Raw genomic sequence first — 25344 nt, 5'->3', positions numbered from 1 at the left:
TAAACTAATTATCCATCTACATATAAACAACAACAGCAACAACAACAGCAACAACAACAGCAACAACAACTAACGTTTCAACATAATTAAATGATACCCAGTCATTTAAGTGGGGACCAACCAACCAATTGTTTCCCATTTCAGTGTTGATGTTCCAGAGTATATCATTAAAACTCACTTTGGCTATTATGATTGAAAACAAAAGTTTAGGGTCTGATACAACACTTGATACAAATGGTGGGATCCTTCCGCTCAAAGTTTTCCTACAGTAGCCATTTTCAAATTGTGTGAATTCTGCGGTAAAAAATCTAAAAAAATTTCAAACTATTGATTATTGTGACTGATAATTATAAACAATAACTCAATAAATTATAAACATTATCTATGTGGCTGCCAAACATTTTATCCCTGGATCAATCTTGTATACAAAAGTCAAATTCAAATCACAGGGGCAATTTCAAAAGTCTCTTTTAATTGGTTGGTGGGTCCCTTTAGCCAACACGAAGTATTCACATACTTGGCCAATATGCAATCTTTTATCAAAATCCGTTTAAAATGACTAATCAATTTGCACGAGCAATGACAAAGATTTTCCACACACAATAGCTATGATCTAGTCCTTGACACCATGAAACATGAACTCGTTGAAGGTATCCTCTTATACTGTACCAATTGGTGGAGTCTGATAATAAATGAAGTCGCTAGTGTTATGACAAGAACTGAACATATTCACGTAAGAATGAACGGAACAATGCATCCCCCTCCTCAAATTCATCGCGAGGGGATAACACATAGCATACATCCATACATCGAGTGCTACACATTATATACCTGTTCATATATTTTTTCTCTACATCTTTCATGCTATATTTCAAAGATGTAAATACTAGTAGTGAAATACTGAAGATTTCACTGAGGTTCACTGTTTCCCATCATATCCAAGACAAAATCTACATAACGTTATTCAGAAATTACGTATATGTACGTGTATATGTAAACATAAAAAAGAAATATGAACATGACAACTGAAATTCCATAACATACTCGATAAAATTGTTCAAGTCTTGGAATTTTAGTTGATATTTCTTTTTTATATTTACATCTAATTATACAAGATACACAAAGTGTTTCTCTTATTTAAACTATATATAAATCCATATGGCACGCTGCATTTCTTCAGATAACCTTTCAAAGTTACTAATTTACACATCCTGGTCAAATTGAATTCAATAGAAAATAATATTCTACTAGGTTCCTGCCTGATAAAACTATCACTATCTATTTCAACACACATAAATATAATCACACTTCCGTAAGTTACATGTATAACAGAAATGAATATGTAAAACGAATAAGACGACCGTAAAACTTTAGAGACTTTTTGGTTTCAGATAAAGAAGAACAGTAAACTTACGGGACTCTATGATGTAATACATAGACAAAAACACAGAATTTTAACATTGTAACCACAGTAAAACTTCCGGAAATCATATGTAAAACATAAAGATGGCGTGGTAAAATTTCCGGAAATAATATTGTATGACATCAACATAGCACCATAAAATTCTGAAAATTGACTTTTATAAAAAAAAAAAAAAAAAAAAAAAACAAGGGTTTTGGGAAATAGTGCCTGTTTATCAAAATAAAACAGGCCTTGACAGCACCCTAAGAATGTTTATGAATGACTGAGGATTTATAAAACAACCCCCTATAGGAGCAAGTGACCTTTTGAAATTTACTTAATATATACTTAAAACGGGAACATTACTGGTTTATGACAAACTTCATACATGACTAGATACCACAAAATGTTTAACATTTATGCATTTGATTCTCGATCCGTCTGTATTTGGATAGAATTGCACTGCTTGTATATAAGAACAAATTAAAGTCAGGTATTTTGGCTGTGTCCTACTGTCTCTTTAGTGTTTTATCATTCGTCTTTCATTCGGTTAATTATTGAAAATAACATCGAAGACATCATTTGTTTTAAACACAACATTAAAAATCCTGCGAATAAAAAGCAACAATGATAATTTTCGTTTCGGATGAAACGCTCCCTGGATACGAAATGATTCACGAACATGGAAAGGGCTTCTTACACCAATCTTGTATACACTTCCGCCTTTTGATTGATGTTCAATAAAATGTTTGAATGGATTCAATAACAAAACACAGTTAACAGTACAAAACTAGCACCACAAATACAAATCTATAAAAAAGAATTAAAAATCACACATTACTATTGTATTCCATATACAATAATCACATATTCTAGTTAGATGATATTGTGAACAGCTTAAGCTGAATTTACTTTATAAAAAAATCATAATGAAAACAATGTCCATACACGAACAAATCAAAAAGATATTACCTTTGAAATTAAGAACACACGAACAAATCAAAAAGATATTACCTTTGAAATTAAGAACACTCAAACTCAGGAAAGGAAATAACACATATTTTAAAAGCATATGATCGGCGAAATGGGAAAAATAATGATAATAATCATCTTGAAAATGTCCAAAGCCCGTATGACGATATGGACGCCCATTAAACACAAAGGAATTAAATATAATCTGAGGTCAGTTTGCAGAATATTAAGGTGTATCAGTTTATTAAAATCTATAATTAAGGTGTATCATCATTTCTTAAAAATACCATGACAACATGTCATTAAACAATTTGACCTACAAATCAAACAATAGATTCAGAGACCATTGTATACTGTACGACGTATGTATGGCACATTGGAAGTGGACAGTAATCAGTAATTGATTTACTATAGGCCTTTGTTGTACGACAACACCGATTCAGTCGTCTTGGTCTGCAATTCGGGTTCCAAGTCTTTCACAGATATCTGCAGAAAAAATACGTGTATATATAATAAGCCGACGAAATGAAACAAGAGGCCAATGGGCCTTAACGGTCACCTGAGATTTGAAATATTTCGGTTAATCAAAATGATCCTTTTTGGCCTCAACCTTCAGTCCCTGGGGGTCAGTCAAGGCAAACATGTGCATACCATCAAACAGTCATCCCATGCTTATAATGCATTATAATGAATTCCATAAGAAACAAATGATAGTCAAAAATGTAATTTCCCCTATATAAACTATAGTAAAGTTTACCCCCTCCCCAGGGGCAAATGTGAGACCCAGGGTCATGAAATTCACAATTTTGGTAAAGCATCTTAAGACCCTTTCACCTATGAAGAGTATTTGATTCTACTTTATTTAGGTCTGGAGAAGGAGTTTGAAATTTCAGTCAATTTGACCTTTTTTAGCCCCGCCCATCAGCCCCTGGAGGTCAGTCAGGGCCAATATGTGCATACCATGAAACTGTCATCTCAAGCTGATAATGTTAATCAAGTTCGAATGAATTCCAATAGAAATCAAACAAATGATAGTCAAAAATGTGATTTCCCTATAAAAAAATATAGTAAAGTTTACCCCCTCCCCAGGGGCAAACCTGAGACCCCAGAGTCGTGAACAATTTTGGTAAAGCACCTTAAGTCCCTTCCATCTATGAAGAGTGTTTGATTTCACCATATCAGCGAGACTTCGTCTCAGGTGACCTAAAAATATATACTTGTATATATAAATTGCCGACAAAATGAAAAAATGGGAGTATAATAAGCCGACAGAAATTTAAACAAAAACAAAATGAAAAAATATACGTATATAGAGATATAATCAGCCGACAATTTTCTTTTTTTAAATACGTGTACATATAAACCGACAAAATAAAAGAACAGAAAAAAGAGAGAAAACTTCGATAAAGAAAATCATGTATGAATGCAGTAAACCTAATAAGAGAAGAACAATACCCATTTCGCATTTCATCAAACATCATTTTAGTCCAAAGATATGCTTGTAAGAAGTACAATAGCACAGAAAGAAGAACTTGAACTCGGCTTGACTCTACTCGTAAAACACATGGAGTATTATATGTTGGGAGTATATTGCTTACAGAATAACGGAAGTATGTCACAAAACAAGGCAACTGTACGTGGTGTCAAGATACAATTGGCAGCTAAAATGTTTTTACAGTGTACCCCGAGATCATAAAAAGGTTACATGGTACACAAAGACTACGTGAGAGGCATAAAACGGACGATAATATAACCTCTCTTTCCGACTTATCAGCGCCTTAATGAAAACAATAAGACACAAACTGCATAGTCCACGGGTCTTATCTCCTAGTGTAACAAAAATGAATAGTCTACTAATTTGCCAATTAGGAATCTCATGATAAATCATCAGCACCAATGTGTTGCAAAGTGCCACATAACGACTGAGACAGGACCTAAGACGGCACTGATCCGTACGACAGCCAATCTGTTGGAATGTCGACCCACCAAATAGCTATGCCAAGAATGGAGCGAGCGAGGGTGGCTTTGGTCTATCCGTGGCAGTTGATGAACTGAGCAGTAGGATTGGATAAGACGTTTATTTGTTCAGTGAAACTGATGGACTGAGGGAGCTGATGAGATTTGGCGTTTACTTGTACCCGACATTGGACAAACAGTGGAATTATTTCAACACCGAAGTAATTGGTGCCTCGGGTCTCGATTCTGCTGTCGGTTAGCATTACATGTGGCAGCGCGCACTGACTTTATCAGATGGTGGAAGGGCTATCTTGGATGACTGTACGACATGCAGATACAGGCTGATATAGCTTGTCTTACAAGTATCGCATGTCTGTTTCCTCGTCCAACAGCATCCGTTACACCAATCTACACATGTTTCACAGAACAAAAGTGCCTAATTATATATATAATTGCATACGGTTTTTGTCATTTTATGTGCTAGAACAATAGATGAGTTATGTGGTATTGTTAGGCGAAGAAATACACAAGCCGATGTGTGCAGTACTGTCATTAACATTTCAGGGGTTTCCGTTCATAAAGGTTACAAAAATACATCGCAGTTGAAACTTTTAGGATTTACATATATATATACCCGTATTTTCCTGTCGTAATTGGAATGTGAACTATTGTACAATCCGTAGACTTAAGAGAACTAGATTTAAACAAGACATCCTAGAGGGATCTTTGCGCCATCCATTGAATAATTTTTTCTCTAATTTTTCCTTCTCTTCTGCTCCTCTTAATGAAGAACTTAATGACACATATCAAAAACGAATTACAACTGTCAAAAGCAATAAGGCGGAGATGGATGTCCGTTGGCCACTTTGTTTTCCCGATCAGACTGAAAATTTAATGGGAAAAGCTGTGTACAAAGAGTAACTTACATGTGAAGTTTGAGAAAAACCCTTCAATTACTTCCCAATATATAGTAATAACAAGGAATGTTTACGGACGGACGAATGGACGAGGGACGGACTAATGACCTAGGGCGATTTCAATAGTCCACCATCTAATAATGTTAGGCCAAAAAACCAATAAAGTTAATGAATATATTCATTGCGATCAAGGCTATTTTTCAGTACAACGTTAAAACGTCTGTTTTTGGGGCGTCGGCCTAGTGATTACAGCGGGCATTTCTGGCTAGGCGATCGTGAGTTTAAGGAGGACACATATTTATTGGTTATAAACGTACATGTAACAGGTAGTTTATGCTCATAAAACAAACGTTTACACTCTGAAATATAATAATGTGCTACGTGATATGAAATGGCTTGATTTACTCCGAATTTACCAAGCTATTCTGCAGTCTTTGCTTATTTTTCAAACCAGTTCAAACGTTATTAAATTGTGAATATAAAGTTATTTCCATGAAAAAACACGCCCCACAGTTCTGGGTACGTATGCGCCGTTTTTGTGTAATTGCAGATTATAACAATTTACAGAGATAAAACAAAAATGTTAAAAAAGAATAGATACATAAATATTTACATGTTTTCGTTAAGCTTTTTGGAAAACACAATTATATACTTATCCTCTGATCTAAACACAAACTCTTTTCGATTGCACTATGCTTGAGATATGCTAATATAAGATAGACGTAGTAAGATGATTTTGTAACGTTTAGGGGAATGGTACTGTATATAATGTCACCAACATGTCATAACGTTTAGGGGAATGGTACTGTATATAATGTCACCAACGTGTACAGATGGCCATCTAGTAGTGGTCTCGTTACAATGTAATCACGTGTTTACTTAGCTGTAAACAATAACTTGAGGACAGTGGGGAAATGTAACACACAAACATGAAGACTGGTTCGACTGCATTATAAACATACGTATACAATAAACTGTTAAATATTACTAATAGAGATTCGACATATCGAATTGAATACGGTTTGTCTAGTACCTGATTATAGATCCATCGGCCATTTTGCACACTCGTAACAACTAAGTGGATATATGTACTTAAAAGAATCTGAGTTTCTGTTTGTCTGATACAATCAGAGCGTTACTTCGTAACTGTTTACTAAACTTAATATGTACTGTAGCCCAATAGAATTGTCAACATTGCTGCCATCTCAGACACCTTGCGTATACACAGATGTTTTTGTTATGAGATTTAATTATTGAATAACGGGTCTTTCGCACCATCAGATTTTGTTATTTCGTTCGACCTATTTCGATTTTCGGTCGCTCCTCTGGTCAACACTTTTAGACTCAAAACATCACCGACGAGTCCCAGAAGGATGAGACAACTTTGTGGGCAGTTTAATTCTGAGTTTCCGGCTCTGTAGGTATCTAGCCCACAATCGGTTTTGATATGTCCTATTGCACACAGCACTGTAGTCATGGAAGTGTAACCATGAACGATTCAGTGCACGTGGTCGCTGTAAATGAACCTATATATACTTAATGATATGTACTTATGGACCGTATGGCCCACAGTCAATAAAGAAATTGAATTGAATATACTTGCAAACCTCAAAATATTTCAAGTAAAATAATGCATTTTTTTAAATTCGTCACAATTTATTGGGTTGATATAATTATACATGTATCAGCATCTATCTGCTAATTTATGAACATCTTATAAACTTCTTAATTTCTTGTCCAGAAGCAAAGATATTCAACGAAAAATTACATCACAATTTATGAAATAGTTACGACACATAATGGTCTATTAAATGTTTGACTACATATGATTATTTCATTAACAAAAACATTGATTGCTGTAAAAGTTTTAAAAATAACAAATTATGCACGATCATTTTTCATTGTGATTTTTTATTCCTAATTAATACGATGTATAAACTATTTCTGTGTATTCAACATTTACACAGCTGTCATATCCATTACTTCCCTTCGTGTTTTGAATCGTCACTTTCACGGTGGTCTGAACACAGAAACATTTTTAAACACAAACAATACAATGAGAAGTAACAACAGTTTGTGAACACGTGTTTTGTTATGACATAAAGATACATGCTGATAAAAAAAACTGCTTGTCTTTTTACCATGATGTCTACCATCTATCACACGTCCGCACGTGCATCCAATCAAAAAAGGCGCGTAATCATCATCAGCATCTGTTAACTTACGTAGCTAAAGCAAAGCATTGTCATTAACAAAGACTGAAAACCCATTTCAATGAGTCATTTCTGAGACTCATCGGGTCATTTACTCACCAGATGTGTTATTTATATCTAAAACAACTAGGTTTTTTGGACACTGCAACAGACTTTTGTTATCTGGCATCTTAAGTAATTACAAAATAAAAACTGTTAATGATACAGCCATATCGGAAATGCCAATCATCAAAATTACTGTATCAATAAGGTTGATAAGTCCTACCAAAGTGATCTGTAATCCCTCAGTTGTCTCCACAATAGTTCTCATTTGGAAGATATGATTTACCCAGATTTTAGATTTGTATGACGGATGTCGTGGTGACCTAGATTTGTATGATGGATGTCGTGGTGACCTAGATTTGTATGACGGATGTCGTGGTGACCTAGATTTGTATGATGGATGTCGTGGTGACCTAGATTTGTATGGCGGGTGTCGTTGTGACCTAGATTTGTATGACGGATGTCGTCGTGACCTAGCTTTGTAGGGTGGGTGTCGTCGTGACCTAGATTTGTATGACGGATGTCGTCGTGACCTAGCTTTGTATGACGGATGTCGTCGTAACCTAGCTTTGTATGGTGGGTGTCGTTGTGACGTAGATTTGTATGACAGATGTCGTCGTGACCTAGATTTGTATGACGGATGTCGTGGTGACCTAGATTTGTATGGCAGGTGTCGTTGTGACCTAGATTTGTATGACGGATGTCGTCGCGACCTAGATTTGTATGACGGATATCGTCGTGACCTAGCTTTGTATGGCAGGTGTCGTTGTGACCTAGATTTGTATGACGGATGTCGTTGTGACCTAGATTTGTATGACGGATGTCGTCGTGACCTAGCTTTGTATGGTGGGTGTCGTTGTGACCTAGATTTGTATGGTGGATGTCGTTGCGACCTAGATTTGTATGACGGATGTCGTCGTGACCTAGCTTTGTATGGTGGGTGTCGTTGTGACCTAGATTTGTATGGTGGATGTCGTTGCGACCTAGATTTGTATGACGGATGTCGTGGTGACCTAGCTTTGTATGGTGGGTGTCGTTGTGACCTAGATTTGTATGACGGATGTCGTCGTGACCTAGATTTGTATGACGGATGTCGTGGTGACCTAGATTTGTATGGCAGGTGTCGTGGTGACCTAGATTTGTATGACGGATGTCGTCGTGACCTAGATTTGTATGGCAGGTGTCGTGGTGACCTAGATTTGTATGACGGATGTCGTGGTGACCTAGATTTGTATGGTGGGTGTCGTCTATGAAGCAGAAGACTCTTACCGTTCCGGATCTTATTCTCTTTGTACTTTTTCAATGTTACCAATGTAAGTCTCTATTGTGTTCATATGTTGCCTTCATTTTATCGAGATAGAGTCAAAATTACAGTTCTGTTTGTATCTCGCTATTTTCTGGGTTTTTTTTTTAAATATTCCAAATCTTAAATCTTATTTTAAAATGAAATTTTAACAATTAAACCCAAATAATGCTTTCCTCATAAAGTGTTGGTGAATTGACTTACCAATTTGATTAACAACCCCTTAATTAGATTACGTAGTATTCACACATTTTGCTGGTCATATGACTGATGAAGGTGACATTCCATATCAAATTATTCATAAAATGTCACATTCTTGTATAAATGTACATTTCTGTATATGGTTATGATATAGAAATACAAATGACAAATTTTTACTCATGCTCTTACTTGACCTTAAACTCAGGTACCAAATTGACTACAGCTCTTACCACTGCGCCGAGTCAATAGCCTAAAAAGGATCATTTGATGCCATAGTGATAAACAGTTCAATATCCTGATATGATCTGTAGCTTTCAAAAGCATGGACATTTTAACTCCAGTTCTCTCAAGTCTTTACTTTTCAATACATTTGTGCATTTTCATAACATTTTGTTAGTCTATATCCATTGCTCTTTGTACTTCTTTCAACATAAACAACAAGAAATTTATTACAAAATAATTCCTAAAGGTGATTCATCATCCGCAATGAGTACATAATTACCATATTATCAATTAAAAACAAGAACAGGCTTTTATTATATGATTTTATACAAACCAAAGATTACATACTTTTCATTATCATCACACTCCAAAATTTGATCTTCGACAATTTGAAGTGAACAAACAAATAATTCATTCATCCAGAAGAATCTATATCCTGCATGTTTCACCTCTATATTTGTTACATAACTTTCGGCTTTAAAAGTGATCATTTGAAGGCAGTTATTATTTCCTTATTTGTAGGTGCTAAGTACCACCAGTCTACATAAGAATCATGAAGGGGGTGATTACATGAAATGTCACAGAATTAGTTTTTGTTAGTGCTTATAAATATAATAATTATATTGAAGAAAATACTTTTTATTTATCAAAACATGCTCCTTGAGTTAATATATTTCTGTGTTATGGGTGCCATTTCATGCATTTTTGTGAGAGGTGTATACACTGTTGGTGGAGTAACACCTGTAATCTTTTTTTTTTAAATTAGGATACGCCTCTGTATACAACTTACCCGTGAATACTGAGGGAACAAGGCAATGGCGACTGGTAAAGCACACCCGAACACAGCAGTACATACTACCGCATTTACTGCCAGGTGGTACTTAGGATTTCTCTTCAGAAACCGCGTCCTACAAATATACAGGAGAGAATATAATGTTATATAACACAGTTATTTGTCAAGTATTATGAGTTTGTTTTGTAAAGTAGAAGTCATTGATAGTTGATTGTTGAAATTCCAGAAATACCATATATAGGATGTGTATTGATAACATGATCACATAGACCATATTACACATATACTAATGCAGTTAGCAACAAACATGTTCTATGGAATATACTTAGGTCTTTTGATTATTCAGAAGAAGTTGTTGAAAGATTTTTATCATCTTTGACTTCTATGACCTTGAAAATACATTAAGGTCATTCATTTTAATATCAACCCTCTAGATCATTTATTTGAACAAATCTGGTAGCCCTTCATCCAAACATGCTACATGTCCAATATCAAGTCTCAGGGCCTCTTGGTTATTGAGGAGTTTGAATGAAAAAAATTACATGTACAATGACAGATGAACGATGGATGCCACACCAACGCATAAACTCACTTGGCCCTTTGGGCCAGGTGAACCAAAAAAACAGAACAGCATAACCAATTCAGGCTTTCTTTTATTTTCAATAGAATGTAAAAGTTGGTCTTAGCACATCTGCCTTTACTGTTTCAGTTTCCAGAAAACAACTGATCCCTGAATGATTCTTGAAATCACAAATTTAATTACATAAAGTATTTCCATAAGGAAAACAGCATACCTATCTGTCCTATATTTCTATCAATTATAACTGACACTAACCTCTCTATTAGTGACATGACCAGAGGGGGCAGCATCAGTACCGGGGCGGGCAGGAACATCCTTGTGATTGCCGTCTCTTGTAGAGCCTGTCAATACAATGAACTCTTCATTAACTGATAAACTGCCAATGTTTATCAAGACACAACATAATTGTTCTCAGTGTAAATAAAAAGTGAATATTTTACAGTGCGAACCTATTTGCAAATAAATATGAAATGAAAATGTATGATGAAAATTATCTAGATGACTAAATTACTAGCATCATGCACAGTCACATGGGTACTAAGATATTAAATTAAACATGTTATTTTTTTCTGAATCCTTAGTGTATATATATGTTTAAGCAAAGAAAAAACAATTACCGTATTTGACCTAATAAGGGCGCAGGGCGCGGGTAATTGACAGTGGGGGGGCGCCCTTATTAAGATTACTTATTCTGAAGTTTTATGAAACAGACTATACCTTATAGCAGAATACCCAAGGTTGTGGAAACAGTAAAATATTCAGTCATAAAAATATTCCAGATGAAGATATTTATTCATTATCATATATTAAGCTGAAAAATTGACAACCAACAATTTTGAATTATTAACTACAAAACTTCTCTCCACACAAAAAAAACTGTCATCTTGTATACTAGTACCCTGAATCTGACCCATTAACTTTTCATTTGCATAACAATGGGTTTATCTGCAAGACTTTATTTCACAAGAAATGTCAACAAATTTTTTTGTAAAATATTTACCCGTTTAGCAGCTATTTTTGATGTTCCGACCACATTCTGGTTACTATCCACAACTTCGATTCCCTCAGCCAGTTCATTGTTCCTCATCAGTAAAACATTACACACATTTGCTGCGGCTGTGGACAAACAAAGCTTCACTTACTATACTGTACAAGATGCTGGTGTACCCTGAGTTTTATTGTGCTGATAAACTAGGTAATTGTCGATTTTTTAATTTTCATTAAGACCTCTTCCTGACAAACTTATACCCTAACGCTATACATTGTATATATTTGAAGCTGATCTTTCTGTTAGGTTAACTTCAATTTTAAAATTATGAACAATAACAAGTTTTTACTAGTAGATTGTGTGTAAATTTAGAGTAATATATTGTGCATTTCTTTTCCAAGGAAGATTTTCAATTACAGTAAACAGACCATTCAATAGACATTTAATACAATGTAAGAATATGGCTCACTGATGTAATGATCTCTGTTCCAGAATTGATGCATATATTGTATAATGGTGTAGAAATTATGTATTATGATGTATTCTGATAAAAAGAATATTTCTCATAATAGGGATAACTGGTAAAGAAGGTACATATGTATGTGTTTGGTTTATTTGGTTTAACGTCCTATCAACAGCCAGGGTCACCTGAGGATGTGCCTGGTTTTGAAGATGGAGGAAAGCCGGAGTACCCAGAGAAAAATACTGGCCTATGGTCAGTAACAGGCAACTGCCCCATGTAGGTTTCGAACTCCTAACCCAGAGGTAGATGGCTAGTGATAAAGTTTCGGGACACCTTAACCACTCGGCCACCGCGGCCCCTTGTATCATGGTTTAGAAGTTATGTGTTATGATGTATACTGATAAAAAGGATATGTCTCATAATAAGGATATCCGGTATAGGAGATACATATGTATGTGTTATATTCAATTGTATTCTGATACAGAGTACATGTATTATAATGTATTCTGATACAGTGTACATTGTATATGTATCATAATGTATTCTGATACAGAGTACATTGTATATGTATCATAATGTATTCTGATACAGAGTAATGTAAAAAGCATGTATTATACTGTATTCTGACTTACCAACAGCTGGAAATGGAACAAATCTGGTAATCAATGTTTTTGTTGCAGGACTGAATTTATCAGCTTTCTGGATAAACTTATTCAAAGCCACCTATTTGAAAGAGAATAGAGAGTTGTACTTTTGCCATCAGATAAAGAGAGGTAACTCACCCTCACTGTAATAGGCCATTATTTGGAGATGTCAAGTCAACTTCATCTATGACTGAAGAAGTGTATTGGATTATACATTTTATATCTCCAACAAGAGGCCCATGGGGCTTGCATTGCTCACCTGGATTTTAGTGATTACTGGTATATCAGAACACTCCCAGTTACATTACAAATACATTTCTCAGATTTGGACCTGCCACTCAGTACCATGACAAATTCCTTTAAGATTCAAAACCAATCAAGGCCCAATCATATACAAAATTGATTTCCCCTCATCCAAGAATACTTTAGACCAAATACGGACCAAATCCTTTCATTCCAACAGATGAAGGATTTTTAAGAGTTTACTAAATTTTCCCATATTGAGCTCTGCCCCTCAGGCCCCTAGAGGGCCAGATCCACCATTTAAACAAAATTGGCTCCCCTTCACCCAAGGATGCTTCAGACTAAGTATGAACCGAATCCTTTTATTTCTTCTTCAGAAGAAGGTTTTTCAAGGATTTGCTAAATTTCCTGGGTAAAAGCCTAGCAAATGACTAGCTCCAATCGCTAAGCCATTGTATCTTTTGAAGATTACACAGGAGCAAAAACTAAGTTCAAAGACAGCAAATCTAACAGTATGACATCCTTATGATTTACTAAGTGCACATACAAGCATCAAACTAGTCCTTTTTTATCTACAATATGGCAGTCATAGACTACATTATCACAAGAAATGTGTGACCAAGTCTTCAATTATGCTATTACACAGATTCAGTAAGCAAAAGTGAATGTAACCCTTGTATCCAGAATGAGGAAAATACTCACAGCTATAGACACAGCACTTGTAACAGCACCGACATACCCAGCCATGAACCTACTGGTAGGGGTTGGCTGAAATACATTCAAACGTAAAAAATGATTTCTTCGGAGGAACAATATTCCAGGAATAATCTTATTTTTATACTAAACAATAGCTTGAATTAATTAGTTTAGAGCCATCAATGAAAATCATCGTGTATGGGAACCAACAAAATTTGAGAGAGCCATTAATACTTAGAAAAACCTATATAACAAATATGATATTGTCAAAATCCAACAAGTTGCCATTTTGCTTTTCATTAATATTAAAAAATTGTAGATGCCAAACAAAGGAACAATGGGGTATCCACATATGAAATTTGAGAAAGATTTTCATTTCAAAATATTTTATTATCAAGTAATACATGTATGTACAATTACACAAAGATATACAGTATAAACAAATGGATCAGACAACAGGCTAAGCCTTTACTGGTCCTTTCCTTTTTGAGAAAGATCTTTCAGATACTTCTCAAGAAATGGTGATATCAATAAACTGGATCATGGAACAGAGTGACAATATACCATGGAGGAGGGGTCATCATGTGATGATTGCGGCCTAATAAGAAATAAATATTTGCTAATAAAGAACTATACAGAAGTCCGAGATCACAGACCTTGGTAGCGTTTCTATTGGCGTAGTTAACACAAGCGTTGTGACTCTGATTGAGCCACTGCCAGAGGATCACGCCCTTCACACTGGGGTTAGGCAGCAACAGACCCACTACCTGAGGAGAGAAAATAGTAACTTGGAAGGGAGGCTTATACAGTTATATATAATCACAAATATTAACGTGGTAGGGAGGCTTATACAATTATATACATGTATGATCACAAGTATTCAGCATGGTGTCTGCTGTTTTGAATATTCCATATTCACTTTACTCTGATTTTTTATTACACTAAATGTCTTATATGGTAACCATTCAAAAGATTTTGTGTCATTTCAGAATAATTTAGTTAGGCCTAGTGGACGTTTAATAACTAAAATAATGTAAATTGCACTTTTGGTGCCTTTAGTTTCAAATATGACTGGAAAAAGTCAAGAAAATGACGCAAAAAATGATAGGCATATGACCCTTGTTTTGACCCTTTGACCCTTGTTTTAAAAGGTCATGACCTGATTTTTTATTGTCAGAGGTTGGCACACTGATATGTATTTATACAGGTAGTATATGTTTATATACTTAGTATACTTACAATTGGACTTCCAAAGGGCACATACCCTGAAATGCATAAACACAAAATATATTTAACAACCAAATCAAGGACAACTATTCTAATAGTCTTTGACCTTGTCTTAACTCAATGATGAAACGACATTTACCTGGCAAATTGCCATTATCAACAATGTACAGTATTTGCATCAAAGCAAATAAAATGAAAATACAGCCGTGCCCACCTAATGGGCTAAAAACAACCAAAATCCCTCCACTTGATAATATGGAAGCACCTTGGATACATTATTGACATGTGTAAATATTGATGCATTGCAAAACAAACATCAAATTTTGCAAAATCACTCAAAATTCACCTAAATATGTCATTTTTACCCCCAAAATCACTCTTATGAGATGAAAATGAATTTGACATTTTAAGAACTGATTCTATAGCTACAATTTAATAAACTAATTTCTAAATCGATTGGAGAAGCAATAAAAGATTTTTCTCAAAATCCAAGTTTTTCAACCAAAAAGTACAGCAAAAAAATGAAATTCCTGCAATCTGTAGGGGGTGCTGAGATGTCCATATAACTATGTTCCAGGTGGAACTAGCATTGATTATTTGGGGCGGAAAATGATCTAAACACAAAACTTTGAAGTCCAGATTCCCTGCACTCTTAGATTCCAGAGTCACTTGACCTTAAATTCCAGATGATATTCTCTAAGTTTTGTTGAGATGTCCACCATGTCAACTAAATATAGTTTGGTTAAAGTTGGACATATACTTTTTGAACCAACACAAAATTTTAAAGTGAAATGTTGACAATGTCGCCATCATCACCTGAAAACTATTTCTTGCTCATTCCTGGTTGTCATTCGCACGAAATATGATCTCTGTCTCTTAGATCTGTTAGATATTAATTTTCTGTTTGTTTACACATGTCTACCATAAAAGTCAACATCAATTGATAAATTCCTAGTGAATGCTAATTTAACACAACTTTTGAAATCTATCATTAAACCAATTCTTCAACTGTATCTTAAATACAAATAAAGATAATAAAAATTATTATACCTGACATTCTAAATGGCGTCAAGATTTTTTCACCAGTGTCAGGGTGAATAATTGCCTGAAAAAAAATGGACATAAAAGTAAAACAGGTAAGACACATGGGAAGGGAGGCAACTCTGTCTGAGGGTGTCATTTCCCATTATTTACAGAGCATTTAACTAACATCAATTAAAATCTTTGGATAGTGTTGCTTCCCCATGTAGTGACCATTACTTTTCAAAAGAGGAATCTTCATCAAAATCATGAAATAGGAAAGTTTGTATAACATGTGACAAAGTGTAATAAGGTGTAGGATGGATAGGGACTCTAGTGTAGTTCAGATTCAATGATTTGATCACTGATTTGTCATTTTACCTCTAACAACCACTAATCAATCAAGGTTTACTAAGATTAAAAACAGTTCAATGTTTAAGTTCATTGCATTAAAAAAATATGTCTGAACAAAACTAGATAACAATAAACATTTCAACCACATTTGACCCATTTTGGTGAATATAAGGAAGGTGGGAGCTCCAACGTCCGTGTAGACAGTTCGGTATGGTTCTGTGTTACCCATTTTGGTGAATGTTTTTGTAGATAAAATATATGTAATTAACCTTTCTGTTTGTGATCAATCAATAATGGTCATAATTGAGTATTAGAAAAATTGTGATTATAAAGTAACTTTCAAAGTAATTCCCAGCAATAAATGAGATAAGACGGAAAAGTTGAAGAACAAGAGTCCCAGACAGCCTGTAGTACTCACTTGGATATTTCATTGATTATGGCCAGAATCTTCCAATTACATTATCATACAAATACTTTTCTCTCTACTCATGAAGTTTGAACTAAATCCATTCTTTCCTACTGAAGGATTTTAAAGCATTTGCAAGTATTCCCCGTTAGGGCCCCGTCCTTCAGGACTTTGGAGGTCCAGGCTTACCAGTTATACAAAATGTGTTCCCCTTCCCCCATGGATGCTTTTGTCGAATTTTGGACAAATCCTGCCATTCCTTCATTAGTAGAAGGATTTCAAACAAGCATTCTGAGAGTAATGCTAAAGCAATTCATGAAGCAGCTCATACTGAAGTTACATACCACCTTTCATGAACATACCTTGAAGCATGGCTGAAAAAAGTGTGGAAAACTAAGTGGACCGACTGACAGACAGACAAATGGGGAGGAAACCTTTTGTCCCCCGGTTTTAACTGGTAGGGGACTAAAAATTTGCTATACATGTATTTCATATATTGGACCTCATCTTTTAGGCCTCAGACCTCTGGGGACCAGATCCAGCATTTATACAAAATTGGTTCCCCTTCACCTTAAGATGCATCAGGCCAAATATCTAATATTGATATATAACTTTTGGTATTGTATGAAAAATATAACAGCCTATTCTTGCTTTCAATAGATCATAATTTTTGTAGTAGGAGTTGTGGCCCCTATATTAGACTGACCTGCTTGACCTTCTGGGCTCGCCATAACTGCTCATCTGTTGTACCAGGTGGTGTCTGCTTGTTTTTATAGTCATCCAGCAATTGTTTACATTCATTCAGTTTTGACTGAAACAAATACATGTACTCAAGAAAGTGACAAATGTCCAACAGTGCTGGAATTGTGGGAGAAAAGCAGGATCAGGGGTTAAGAGTAATGAGGGGGTGGACAAAGTGATGTAGGTAGAGAGGTAGTGAAGTAGAGATTAAGATTTGGGAGGGGGTAGGGGGTAGGGGGTTGAGCCTGTGATGAACAAGAAAAGAGAGTGGTCTGGAGGTGTTAGGAACTATCATTGGTGCGGCGGGGGTATGAGCTGTAATGAGTTTTGGTCGGGGAATCGGGAGGGTAAGGGGTTATCATTGGTGCAGAGTGGGCATAGATAAGGGGGAATAGGTTGTCATGAGTTTTGGTCGGGAAGGGTAGGGGTTATCATTGGAGGGAGGTGGGGCACAAATACTGTAGCAGGAAGGTATGGTTATCATTGGTGGGAGTGGGATAAAGAGGACATGGGTTATCATTGGTGGGTAGTGGGGTATAGAGGACAGGGGTTATCATTGGTGGGGAGTGGGATAGAGAGGACAGGGGTTATCATTGGTGGGGAGTGGGATATAGAGGACAGGGGTTATCATTGGTGGGGAATTGGATAGAGAGGACAGGGGTTATCATTGGTGGGGAGTGGGATAGAGAGGACAGGGGTTATCATTGGTGGGGAGTGGGATATAGAGGACAGGGGTTATCATTGGTGGGGAATGTGATATAGAGGGTAGGGGTTATCATTGGTGGGAGTGGGATATAGAGGACAGGGGTTTTCATTGGTGGGAGTGGGATATAGAGGACATGGGTTATCATTGGTGGGGAATTTGATAGACAGGACAGGGGTTATCATTGGTGGGGAGTGGGATATAGAGGACAGGGGTTATTATTGGTGGGGAGTGGGATATAGAGGACAGGGGTTATTATTGGTGGGGAGTGGGATATAGAGGGTAGGGGTTATCATTGGTGGGGAATTGGATAGAGAGGACAGGGGTTATCATTGGTGGGGAGTGGCATAGAGAGGACAGAGGTTATCATTGGTGGGGAGTGGGGTATAGAGGACAGGGGTTATTATTGGTGGGGAGTGGGATATAGAGGGTAGGGGTTATCATTGGTGGGAGTGGGATATAGAGGACATGGGTTATCATTGGTGGGAGTGGGATATAGAGGGTAGGGGTTATCATTGGTGGGGAGTGGGATATAGAGGACAGGGGTTATCATTGGTGGGGAGTGGGATATAGAGGACAGGGGTTATCATTGGTGGGGAGTGGGGTATAGAGGGTAGGGGTTATCATTGGTGGGGAGTGGGATAGAGAGGACAGAGGTTATCATTGGTGGGGAGTGGGGTATAGAGGACAGGGGTTATCATTGGTGGGGAGTGGGATATAAAGGGTAGGGGTTATCATTGGTGGGGAGTGGGGTATAGAGGACAGGGGTTATCATTGGTGGGTAGTGGGATATAGAGGACAGGGGTTATCATTGGTGGGGAGTGGGATATAGAGGGTAGAGGTTATCATTGGTGGGGAGTGGGGTATAGAGGGTAGGGGTTATCATTGGTGGGGAGTGGGATATAGAGGACAGGGGTTATCATTGGTGGGGAGTGGGGTATAGAGGACAGGGGTTATCATTGGTGGGGAGTGGGGTATAGAGGGTAGGGGTTATCATTGGTGGGGAGTGGGATATAGAGGACAGGGGTTATCATTGGTGGGGAGTGGGATATAAAGGGTAGGGGTTATCATTGGTGGGGAGTGGGGTATAGAGGGTAGGGGTTATCATTGGTGGGGAGTGGGGTATAGAGGACAGGGGTTATCATTGGTGGGGAGTGGGGTATAGAGGACAGGGGTTATCATTGGTGGGGAGTGGGGTATAGAGGGTAGGGGTTATCATTGGTGGGGAGTGGGGTATAGAGGACAGGGATTATCATTGGTGGGGAGTGGGGTATAGAGGACAGGGGTTATCATTGGTGGGGAGTGGGGTATAGAGGACAGGGGTTATCATTGGTGGGGAGTGGGATATAGAGGGTAGGGGTTATCATTGGTGGGGAGTGGGATATAGAGGGTAGGGGTTATCATTGGTGAGGAGTGCGATATAGAAGACAGGGGTTATCATTGGTGGGGAGTGCGATATAGAAGACAGGGATTATCATTGGTGGGGAGTGCGATATAGAAGACAGGGGTTATCATTGGTGGGGAGTGGGATATAGAGGGTAGGGGTTATCATTGGTGGGGAGTGGGATATAGAGGGTAGGGGTTATTATTGGTGGGGAGTGGGATATAGAGGACAGGGATTATCATTGGTGGGGAGTGGGATATAAAGGACAGGGGTTATCATTGGTGGGGAGTGGGATATAGAGGGTAGGGGTTATCATTGGTGGGGAGTAGGATATAGCAGTCAGGGGTTATCATTGGTGGGGAGTGGGATATAGAGGACAGGGATTATCATTGGTGGGGAGTGGGATATAAAGGGTAGGGGTTATCATTGGTGGGGAGTGGGGTATAGAGGACAGGGGTTATCATTGGTGGGGAGTGGGGTATAGAGGGTAGGGGTTATCATTGGTGGGGAGTGGGATAGAGAGGACAGGGGTTGTCATTGGTGGGGAATGGGATATAGAGGGTAGGGGTTATCATTGGTGGGGAGTGGGATAGAGAGGACAGGGGTTATCATTGGTGGGGAGTGGGATATAGAGGACAGGGGTTATCATTGGTGGGGAGTGGGATATAGAGGACAGGGGTTATCATTGGTGGGGAGTGGGGTATAGAGGGTAGGGGTTATCATTGGTGGGTAGTGGGGTATAGAGGACAGGCGTTATCATTGGTGGGGAGTGGGATATAGAGGACAGGGGTTATCACTGGTGGGGAGTGGGATATAGAGGACAGGGGTTATCCTTGTTGTGGAATGGGATATAGAGGACAGGGGTTATCATTGTTGGGGAGTGGGATATAGAGGGTAGGGGTTATCATTGGGGGGAGTGGGATATAGAGGGTAGGGGTTATCCTTGTTGTGGAATGGGATAATGAGCGTAGGGGTTATCCTTGTTGTGGAATGGGATAAAGAGCGTAGGAGTTATCATTGGTGGGGAGTGGGATATAGAGGGTAGGGGTTATCATTGGTGGGGAGTGGGATATAGAGGACAGGGGTTATCATTGGTGGGGAGTGGGGTATAGAGGGTAGGGGTTATCATTGGGGGGAGTGGGATATAGAGGGTAGGGGTTATCATTGGGGGGAGTGGGATATAGAGGGTAGGGGTTATCATTGGTGTGGAGTGGGATAGAGAGGACAGGGGTTATCATTGGTGGGGATTGGGATATAGAGGACAGGGGTTATCATTGGTTGGGAGTGGGATATAGAGGACAGGGGTTATCATTGGTGGGGAGTGGGATATAGAGAGTAGAGGTTATCATTGGTGTGGAGTGGGATAGAGAGGACAGGGGTTATCATTGGTGGGGAGTGGGGTATAGAGGGTAGGGGTTATCATTGGTGGGGAGTGGGATATAGAGGACAGGGGTTATCATTAGTGGGGAGTGGGATATAGAGGGTAGGGGTTATCTTTGGTGGGGAGTGGGATATAGAGGACAGGGGTTATCATTGGTGGGGAGTGGGGTATAGAGGACAGGGGTTATCATTGGTGGGGAGTGGGATATAGAGGGTAGGGGTTATCATTGGTGGGGAGTGGGGTATAGAGGGTAGGGGTTATCATTGATGGGGAGTGGGGTAAGAGGGTAGGGGTTATCATTGGTGGGGAGTGGGGTATAGAGGACATGGGTTATCATTGGTGGGGAGTGGGATATAGAGGGTAGGGGTTATCATTGGTGGGGAGTGGGGTATAGAGGGTAGGGGTTATCATTGGTGGGGAATGGGATAAAGAGGGTAGGGGTTATCATTGGTTGGGAGTGGGATATAGAGGACAGAGGTTATCATTGGTGGGGAGTGGGGTATAGAGGATAGGGGTTATCATTGGTGGGGAATGGGATATAGAGGGTAGGGGTTATCATTGGTGGGGAGTGGGATATAGAGGACAGGGGTTATCATTGGTGGGGAGTGGGATATAGAGGGTAGGGGTTATCCTTGTTGTGGAATGGGATAAAGAGCGTAGGGGTTATCATTGGTGGGGAGTGGGATATAGAGGACAGAGGTTATCATTGGTGGGGAGTGGGGTATAGAGGACAGGGGTTATCATTGGTGGGGAGTGGGATATAGAGGGTAGGGGTTATCATTGGTGGGGAGTGGGATATAGAGGGTAGGGGTTATCATTGGTGGGGAATGGGATATAGAGGGTAGGGGTTATCATTGGTGGGGAGTGGGATATAGAGGACAGGGGTTATCATTGGTGGGGAGTGGGATATAGAGGACAGGGGTTATCATTGGTGGGGAGTGGGGTATAGAGGACAGGGGTTATCATTGGTGGGGAGTGGGATATAGAGGACAGGGGTTATCATTGGTGGGGAGTAGGATAGAGAGGACAGGGGTTATCATTGGTGGGGAGTGGGATATAGAGGACAGGGGTTATCATCGGTGGGGAGTGGGATATAGAGGGTAGGGGTTATCATTGGTGGGGAGTGGGATATAGAGGACAGTGGTTATCATTGGTGGGGAGTGGGGTATAGAGGGTAGGGGTTATCATTGGTTGGGAGTGGGGTATAGAGGACAGGGGTTATCATTGGTGGGGAGTGGGATATAGAGGACAGGGGTTATCATTGGTGGGGAGTGGGGTATAGAGGGTAGGGGTTATCATTGGTGGGTAGTGGGGTATAGAGGGTAGGGGTTATCATTGGTGGGGAGTGGGATATAGAGGGTAGGGGTTATCATTGGTGGGGAGTGGGATAGAGAGGACAGGGGTTATCATTGGTGGGGAGTGGGGTATAGAGGGTAGGGGTTATCATTGGTGGGGAGTGGGATATAGAGGACAGGGGTTATCATTGGTGGGGAGTGGGGTATAGAGGGTAGGGGTTATCATTGGTTGGGAGTGGGATATAGAGGACAGGGGTTATCATTGGTGGGGAGTGGGGTATAGAGGGTAGTGGTTATTATTGGTGGGATGTGAAACATGGAGTGTATGAGTGGGGTGAGGACTGTGGAGTTGTTGGGGGATGGTTAAAAGATGGAGTTATCATGGGTGGGGGATGGTTAGAAGGTGAAGGTTATCACAGGTGGGGGATGGTTAGAAGGTGGAGGTTATCATGGGTGGGGGATGGTTAGAAGGTGGAGGTTATCATTGGTGGGGATGATTAGGAAGTGAAGGTTATTATGGGTGAGAGATGGTCAGAAGATGGATGTTATCATGGGCGGGGGATGGTTAGGAGGTTGAGGTTATCATGGGTGGGGGATGGTTAGAAGTTGGAAGTTATCATGAGTGGGGGATGGTTAGAAGGTGGAGGTTATCCTTTCTGGGGGATGGCTAGAAGGTGGAGATTATCATGGGTGGGGGATGGTTAGAAGGTGGAGGTTATCATGGGTGGGGATGATTAGGAAGTGAAGGTTATTATGGGTGAGGGATGGTTAGGAGGTGGAGGTTATCATGGGTGAGGGATGGTTAGAAGTTGGAGGTTATCATGGGTGGGGGATGGTTAGAAGGTGGAGATTATCATGGGTGGGGGATGGTTAGGAGGTGGAGGTTATCATGGGTGGGGGATGGTTAGAAGTTGGAGGTTATCATGAGTGGGGATGGTTAGAAGGTGGAGGTTATCATGGGTGAGGGATGGTTAGAAGGTGGAGGTTATCATTGGTGAGGGATGGTTAGGAGGTGGAGCTTATCATGGGTGGGGGATGATTAGAAGGTGAAGGTTATCATGGGTGGGGGATGGTTAGAAGGTTGAGGTTATCATTGCTGGGGGATGGTTAGAAGGTGGAGGTTATCATGAGTGGGGGATGGTTAGAAGGTGGAGATTATCATGGGTGGGGGATGGTTAGAAGGTGGAGGTTATGGGTGGGGGGTGGTTAGAAGGTGGAGATTATCATGGGTGAGGGATGGTTAGGAGGTGGAGGTTATCATGAGTGGGGGTTGGTTAGAAGGTTGAGGGTATCATTGCTGGGGGATGGTTAGAAGGTGGAGATTATCATGGGTGGGGGATGGTTAGAAGGTGGAGATTATCATGGGTGGGGGATGGTTAGAAGGTGGAGATTATCATTGGTGGGGGATGGTTAGGAGGTGGAGGTTATCATGAGTGGGGGGTGGTTAGAAGGTTGAGGTTATCATGGGTGGGGGATGGTTAGAAGATTGAGGTTATCATTAGTGGGGGATGTTTAGAAAGTTGAGGTTATCATGGGTGGGGGATGGTTAGAATGTTGAGGTTATCATGGGTGAGGGATGGTTAGAAGATTGAGGTTATCATGGGTGGGGGATGGTTAGAAGGTGGAGGTTATCATGGGTGGGGGATGGTTAGAAGATTGAGGTTATCAAGGGTGGGGGATAGTTAGAAGGTTAGTGGAGGATAGAGACTTCTTCAGAAAATTTGATACATTTTATGATGTATATGATTGATTTTTTTCTCTATTTTATTTCCTCATCAATTTCCCAATATCACTCAACTAATAAAAACACAATTCTTCACCACTGCCAGCTAACTGCTGCACATTTTCATTAACATGAGATAATACACCATACCACTTATGATCTAGATAACATTTCTAATGAAAGTGAATTACTTACTTCAGAGGTAAAAAGGGTGGATGGGTCAATGACATCAAGAAAGTGGCGTAACCTTCCATAAAATGTGTCCTGAAATGAAAATAGAAATCAAAAACAGGAAAGACATAACAACTATGTTTATGTCCATTTAGAGCTCTGCAAGTTTGAATCTTCAGATTTTTTTTCTATTATTAATTTATCATTATAATAATAATGTTTTTATCATATATTTGTCATGTTTTTATTTTCATTTAGTTATTTATAACTATTATTTTCTGTTATATTTGTATCATCACAACTATATTGTATTTGTATATGTTGATGATTATTATTGTGTTACATTTCACTTTAGGATGAGAATGGGTCTTGTAACCTGAAAAATTAACTTTTATATCAGTTATGATTATCATGGATGAAGGCCATTGGCCTCTATATCCACATTTCAAATTTAATTAAAACTGCTACATGTATATTGATAGTCATTTTTATCTAAATAAAATAATATGTTACTGCACTCAAATGAAAATCACCTTTTCTCAAAAATATTTTTTCGCTTTCCTTCTGTGAAAATAATTTCAACAAAGTAAATTCTTAGCATAGCTGCAGTATGTCTGCCCAGTGTACTAAGAGCGATAACTCTTGCTAAATCCGTCCAGTCAACGCCTCCTGATATCTACCTGTTTCGATGTAGCACCAAAAAAACTAGTGAAAATATATCAGTAAATCGTTGAAGATAAGTCTGGCCTGGAATATTGATATTTTATGAAAATGATGAAAATATTTGTTTGGATGCGGACACGCGGACAGACCGTACGCCCACCTTTTTGGTATATGTATCGGTTAGTCTCGTCTTTAAAAACTTATTATTTATCAGAATGAATAAATTGATTTATATGCTGTTTTCAAAAATTCGCATTCGGAAACCATATTTATTTATATGCCAACACTTGAAAGTTCATCTGGTATACATAACCAGAAATCCACCAGTCAAACCGGTACCATTACGTTGGATCTGTTCGTCAAAATGAAAGCAACCTTGTATGCAATATATTCGTAAGCTGGTTTACAATTAACGCTTAAATATTCATCGCATATGCATTCTCAGTATCGATATGATGAGAAGAATAACAAACCTGGTCGAATCGAGACTTCTGCAATTCGAATGGGGGGAATTTAGATTTCGAGTCCATTTCGTATCGTATCTGGTCTCAAACCACGTAGGAGGTCAAAATGAAACCGGAAGTAATTGGTGTGACCAACATGCTTTCATCCGGGCTTTTGATTTACCTTTTACCCGAAAG

The 25344-nt window shown here is 38.7% G+C and overlaps 1 protein-coding gene across 1 annotated transcript; it reads right to left on the bottom strand.

Moving 5' to 3' along the window:
- Positions 1-43: 43 nt before the first annotated feature.
- LOC117339429 (sideroflexin-5-like) lies at positions 44-25278 on the bottom strand. Its single transcript, XM_033901001.1, has 12 exons — positions 25177-25278; positions 24065-24133; positions 17349-17453; positions 15913-15967; positions 14875-14900; positions 14292-14402; positions 13642-13707; positions 12685-12775; positions 11602-11717; positions 10857-10942; positions 10019-10136; positions 44-2860 (listed from the first exon to the last, which is right to left on the bottom strand). The coding sequence occupies exons 1-12, from the start codon at positions 25231-25233 to the stop codon at positions 2783-2785; spliced, it is 978 nt and encodes a 325-aa protein (XP_033756892.1). The 5' UTR covers positions 25234-25278; the 3' UTR covers positions 44-2782.
- Between the last annotated feature and the right edge of the window lie 66 nt (positions 25279-25344).

This window comes from Pecten maximus, chromosome 12 (assembly GCF_902652985.1).
Source record: "Pecten maximus chromosome 12, xPecMax1.1, whole genome shotgun sequence".
NCBI lineage: Eukaryota > Metazoa > Mollusca > Bivalvia > Pectinida > Pectinidae > Pecten > Pecten maximus.
This window is presented reverse-complemented; position numbering and strand designations above follow the sequence as displayed.

Bases quoted from the DNA above. Each gene is read 5' to 3' on its own strand.
- LOC117339429 (XM_033901001.1), bottom strand. From the start codon at position 25,233: ATGGACTCGAAATCTAAATTCCCCCCATTCGAATTGCAGAAGTCTCGA. The intron at 15,968-17,348 runs GTCAGTCTAATA...ATTTTTTTTCAG, and splicing joins GAGCCCAGAAGGTCAAGCAG to GCAATTATTCACCCTGACAC. The intron at 14,403-14,874 runs GTAAGTATACTA...TTCTCTCCTCAG, and splicing joins TGCCCTTTGGAAGTCCAATT to GTAGTGGGTCTGTTGCTGCC.